General features: G+C 44.1%; 1 protein-coding gene across 1 annotated transcript; it reads left to right on the forward strand.

Annotated features, from left to right (window-relative positions):
- The first annotated feature begins 1,040 nt into the window (after positions 1 to 1,040).
- On the forward strand, positions 1,041 to 2,441 carry LOC126713286 (uncharacterized). Its single transcript, XM_050413009.1, has 3 exons — positions 1,041 to 1,852; positions 1,973 to 2,101; positions 2,210 to 2,441. Exons 1-3 carry the CDS (start codon positions 1,041 to 1,043, stop codon positions 2,439 to 2,441), a joined length of 1,173 nt encoding a protein of 390 aa, XP_050268966.1.
- Positions 2,442 to 5,091: the final 2,650 nt, after the last annotated feature.

The following is a 5,091-nucleotide window of genomic DNA, read 5'->3' on the forward strand; positions in this document are numbered from 1 at the left end:
CTTCATTCATAACTAGCCAGAGCCTCTTTCGCTATAAAATGATGCCATTTTGCCTCAAAAACACGGGTGCAACATATCAGAGGCTCATGAACAAGATGTTCACACAACAGATTGGGAGAAATGTCCGAGTCTATATTGACGACATGTTGGTAAAAAGCTGAAAGGAGGAAGATCACTTGGAAGACCTCAGGGAAACATTTGACACCCTACGTTCCTACAACATGAAGCTCAATCCCAGAAAGTGTGCCTTCGGAGTAACAACAGGAAAGTTCCTGGGATTCATGGTGTTTCATAGGGGAATCAAGGCCAACCTAGACAAGATCCGGGCCATAATGGAGATGGCACCCCCAAGGAATGTAAAAGAAGTACAAAGCCTTAATGGTAAAATAGCAGCCCTAAATAGGTTCGTGTCAAGGGAACGGACAAATGTCTACCTTTCTTTCATACGCTGAAAAAATCTTTTGAGTGGACAATGTCAGTAGGCATTCGAGGACCTTAAGACCTACTTATCGTCTCCCTCGTTGCTAAGCCCTTCCCAGCTTGGGGAAGAAATGTTCCTTTACTTAGCGGTATCCTCAGCGGCCGTCAGCGCGGCCTTAGTCAGGGAAGAAGAGAAGGTGCAAAAGCCCATGTACTATGTGAGACGAGCACTCTGAGGTGCAGAAGAAAGATACCCATTAATGGAAAAGCTCGCCTTCACTTTAGTTACAACAACCCGTAAGCTCAAGCCATACTTCCAAGCCCACACGGTGATCATCCTGATTGACAAACCTTTACAGCGAGTGATGAGCAATCCCGAAGCTGCTGGACGGATGGCATTATGGGCAATAGAGTTGAGTGAATTCGACATACAGTACCACCCGCGTACTGCCATCAAAGGCCAAGTGGTCATTGACTTCATCGTGGAATTCACAAACATAGAATGCCAGGAAGCAGGAGATTATCCTTAGTGGAGCGTACACACAGACGGTTCATCCAATAGACAAGCTGATGGGGCAGGCATTAAACTTCGTTCTACAGAAGGTGATGAGATTGAATGTATGGTTCGCCTTGACTTTCCTACAACCAACAATGAGGCGGAATATGAAGCACTAGTAGCAGGTTTAGATCTCACCAAAGTAGTGGGAGCCGCGAGTGTGGTTATTTATTATGACTCTCAGGTTGTCACGAACCAAGTAAACGGTGATTACGAGTGTAAAAGCAAGAGGATGAAGAAGTACTTAGAGCAAGCAAAGAAAAGGGTAGATGACTTACAGGGCAAGATTGTTCAAATCCCCAGAGAAGAGAACGAGCAAGCCTACCGTCTTGCCAAGGCCGTGTCAGCAGAGCACATGGTCATTTCTGACAAGGTACTCTCCTTTATTCAACTTTCGCCATTGATAGAAGTCATCAATATGCAGGAAATAGGTTCCAAGAGCCATTGGACCACCCCTATAGTCTCTTGTTTGAAAGACGGTGCATTACCCAATGGTAAGGAAGCCGCAAGGAAGCTGAAGGTTCAAGTAGCACGATTCGTTCTAATAAAGGACGTATTGCACAAAAGAGGCTTCTCCCGCCCATACCTAAGGTGTTTGAGTCCTGAGGAAGCAAATTATGTCATGAGAGAAGTCCACGAAGGAATCTGCGGGAACCACTCAAGATCACGATTATTAGTACACAAACTGATTCGGGCCGAATACTACTGGCCCACCACACAGAAGGACACCCAAGCTTATGTCAAAACCTGTGACAAGTGCCAAAGGTTCAACAATGCCGTCAGACAGCCGTCGGAAGAATTAACTCTAATAACGACCCCGTGGCCATTTGCTCAATGGGGATTAGACATTATAGGCCCATTCCTAGTAGCGGCACGGTAGCTGAAATTCCTTATAGTAGGTATAGACTACTTCACGAAGTGGGTAGAAGCTGAAACCTTGGCCACCATCACAAAAAAGAATGTACGGAGCTTTGTCTGGAGGCACATCATTTGTAGATACGGGATCCCTAGAGTCTTGGTCTCAGATAACGGAAAGCAATTCGACAACGACTCCTTCAAGGACTTTTGCTCGCAGTTGGGAATTAAGAACCACTACTCCTCCCCTGCCCACCCTCAAGCCAATGGGCAAGTTGAGGTCACAAACTGATCCTTACTTAAAATTATCAAGACTTGGCTCGAGGAGGCAAAGGGTATATGGCTCGAAGAGCTTCCAAGCATGCTATGGGCATACAGGACAACAGCCCAAACACCTACTGGGGAAACATTGTTTTGGTTAGCATATGGAAGCGAGGCAGTTATTCCAGCAGAGGTCGGGCTCACAAGCTATAGGGTGGATTACCACAATGAAGAGAAAAATGATGAAGCAATGCGTCTACAGCTTGATCTACTGGACAAAGTCAGGGCAACGGCAGAGCAGAGACTCGCACGATACCAGGACCTCATGGCCAAGCACTATAACTCCTAGGTCAAGTACAGAGACTTCAAGGTGGGAGACCTCGTCCTGAGAAAGGTAATGGGCGCCGCTAGAGACTTCGCCCAAGGAAAGCTCGACCCTAACTGGAAAGGACCTTACAGAATCACGTCATGGTAGAGAAAAGGCACCTACCACGGAAGTTGCACCATCCGTGGAACACCAAGCACCTACGGAAGTACTACCAGTAAAGATGATAACGTGGAGAGCAACACTTTTCGTTTGCAGTTTACTTTAGTTAATTTTAGCTACACTCCCCAGTTTGCAGTTTACTTTAGTTAATTTTTGCCACAAATACTTTTTAAGCCCAAAAGGCGAGTTTTCTTTTTTCTTTAAAGAACTACTTTCTACAAATGCATGGTTTATCATAATAAGAGGAGTTTTATTCAGATATGACTAATGTGTTTTTCTACAAAATATTATCAAGTCCATAAAGTGGACAAGTTCATTAGTCCATAAAGTGGACGAGTTTGTTACCAAGTTCATAAAATGGATGAGTTCATTAGTCCATAAAGTGGACGAGTTTATTGTTAAGTCCCTAAAATGGACGGGTTTATTACTAAGTCCATAAAGTGGACAAGTTCATTATCAAGTCCATAAAATGGACAAGTTCATTAGTCCATAAAGTGGACGAGTTTACTACTAAGTCCATAAAGTGGACGAGTTTATTACCAAGTCCATAAAATGGACGAGTTTATTAGTCCTTAAAGTGGACAAGTCCACAGAGTGGGTGAGTTTATTACTAAGTCCACAAAGTGGACGAGTTTATTATTAAGTCCTGAAAGTGGACGAGTTTATTATTAAGTCCCTAACATAGACAAGTTCATTATCAAGTCCATAAAGTGGACAAGTCCACGAAGTGGACGGGTTTATTGCTAAGTCCACAAAGTGGACGAGTGTATTATCAAGTCCATAAAGTGGACGAGTCTACAAAGTGGATGAGTTTATTACTAAGTCTATAAGTGGACGGGTTCATTTCACATGTAGACGGATTCATAAAAGCAAGAAGATGAACATACAACAACAAACATACTGAAAGAAACGGATATAAAACACCATAAATAAAATGAAGTTTTTACAAACAAAGCCCAAGAAAAAACAAAAAGGGCAGTGTCCAGAAGTTAGACTACAGTTACAGTAAAAATGAAAGAAAAATGCTAAGTTCATGAAGCAGGGGGGTCTTGTGGGGCCTCGTCACCCTAGAGAGGAAGGTTTGGGGCATCCCAAGCTAAAGGGTCGTCAGCAACTAAAGGATTGGCCGATAGAGTTAGAGGAACGATGGGAGGATTTAAGGCAGGCTAAGCAAGGACGACGCCGTCATCTTGAGTGTCCTGATCCGACTCGGTAGAGTCGTCAGTCTCTTCTGGAACAACGTCACTTGCAGGTGTTGTTGGCAAGGTCATCCATTGAGACCTTTGCCAAGTCCAAGTGAGGGTAATTGGATTTGACCTGTTTAAGGCAATCCTCAAACCCCATACCATAATATTCAGCGCAGGAATCAATGAATGCCTATGAATCCTTAAACTCTTTTACTACGTCGGCCTTGGCCATCTCCACCTGGCCCAACAGAGTCGCCAACTCTTTCTCCACCGTCTCCTTGGCTTCTAGATCTTTTTTTCGTTGATGGCCCTCTTCCTCCAGCTTTTCCTTCATCTCCTTCACCTCTTGGTTGAGGGTACGGAGGGCATTCTTGTATTGTTCTTGCCCATCAGTCATGTTCTTAATACACTTTTGCTAACAGGCAATCACCCCTTCATTGGCAACACCCTTAACCTGTAAAGCCTCCATACGAACCAGGGCCTACAAGACAGAGCAACCGTTAGCTGATTGGCATGAAAATGAATAAGTAAAAAAAAAGGATGAAAGTAAAAAATAGAAGGTAATAAGAGCAAGGGTAACTTACCAAGTAAAGCTGACGGATTCTTGGAAGATGACGGTTTTAGCTAAAGCAAGATGACATGGGCAAAGTACTCCCAAGTGACGAGTTCGCTCTGACAGTCAACAGCAGTAAAATAGAGGAAAATGAGGGGAAAGGCGAGATATATATAAGGAAGGATATGCACAGAAGACGAAGCGTCACCCTTATCTAGAAGCGGAGCCAATTGAGTTGCGCCACATGTTCAAGCATTAAATAAAGGCTGCTCGAGGAATCGCCCATAAATGATTTTCCCTCTCTCTTGAGCAAAAGAAAACTAATGAATGAAGTTCAACTCCATAATCCATCAGCTTAAACTGACGGAGCTATGGAGTAGGGGGCAGTTGATAAGGATAATACTATAAATATACTCACTGATGTAGAGGCGTAGAGTGATGTTCTAGACAAACCCACCAGCCTTGTATCCACTGACACATGGCAACAGTATGGAGTCTACGGCTCCAAGCTGACGGGGTCAACTTAGGGCGAATTTAGAAAGCTGACGCCAATAGGCAGGAAGGGGTATGCGAGATTGACGGTTCTGACGTAGCCCTACTTGGCCTCCACGTATGCTGTATATGGAAATATCTTGTGCCCCACACTCAGTGCTAATCAAAAGGACTCCTACAAGGAAAGAGTTCCGCAAAATACATTCATGGAGACTCCCATAAGGAAAAGACTTCCAAGCCAAGGAAGAGAGGTCAACCCTTTACTACTATAAAAACCCAA

The sequence above is a fragment of the Quercus robur genome, chromosome 1 (assembly GCF_932294415.1).
Source record: "Quercus robur chromosome 1, dhQueRobu3.1, whole genome shotgun sequence".
Classification (NCBI taxonomy): Eukaryota; Viridiplantae; Streptophyta; class Magnoliopsida; order Fagales; family Fagaceae; genus Quercus; species Quercus robur.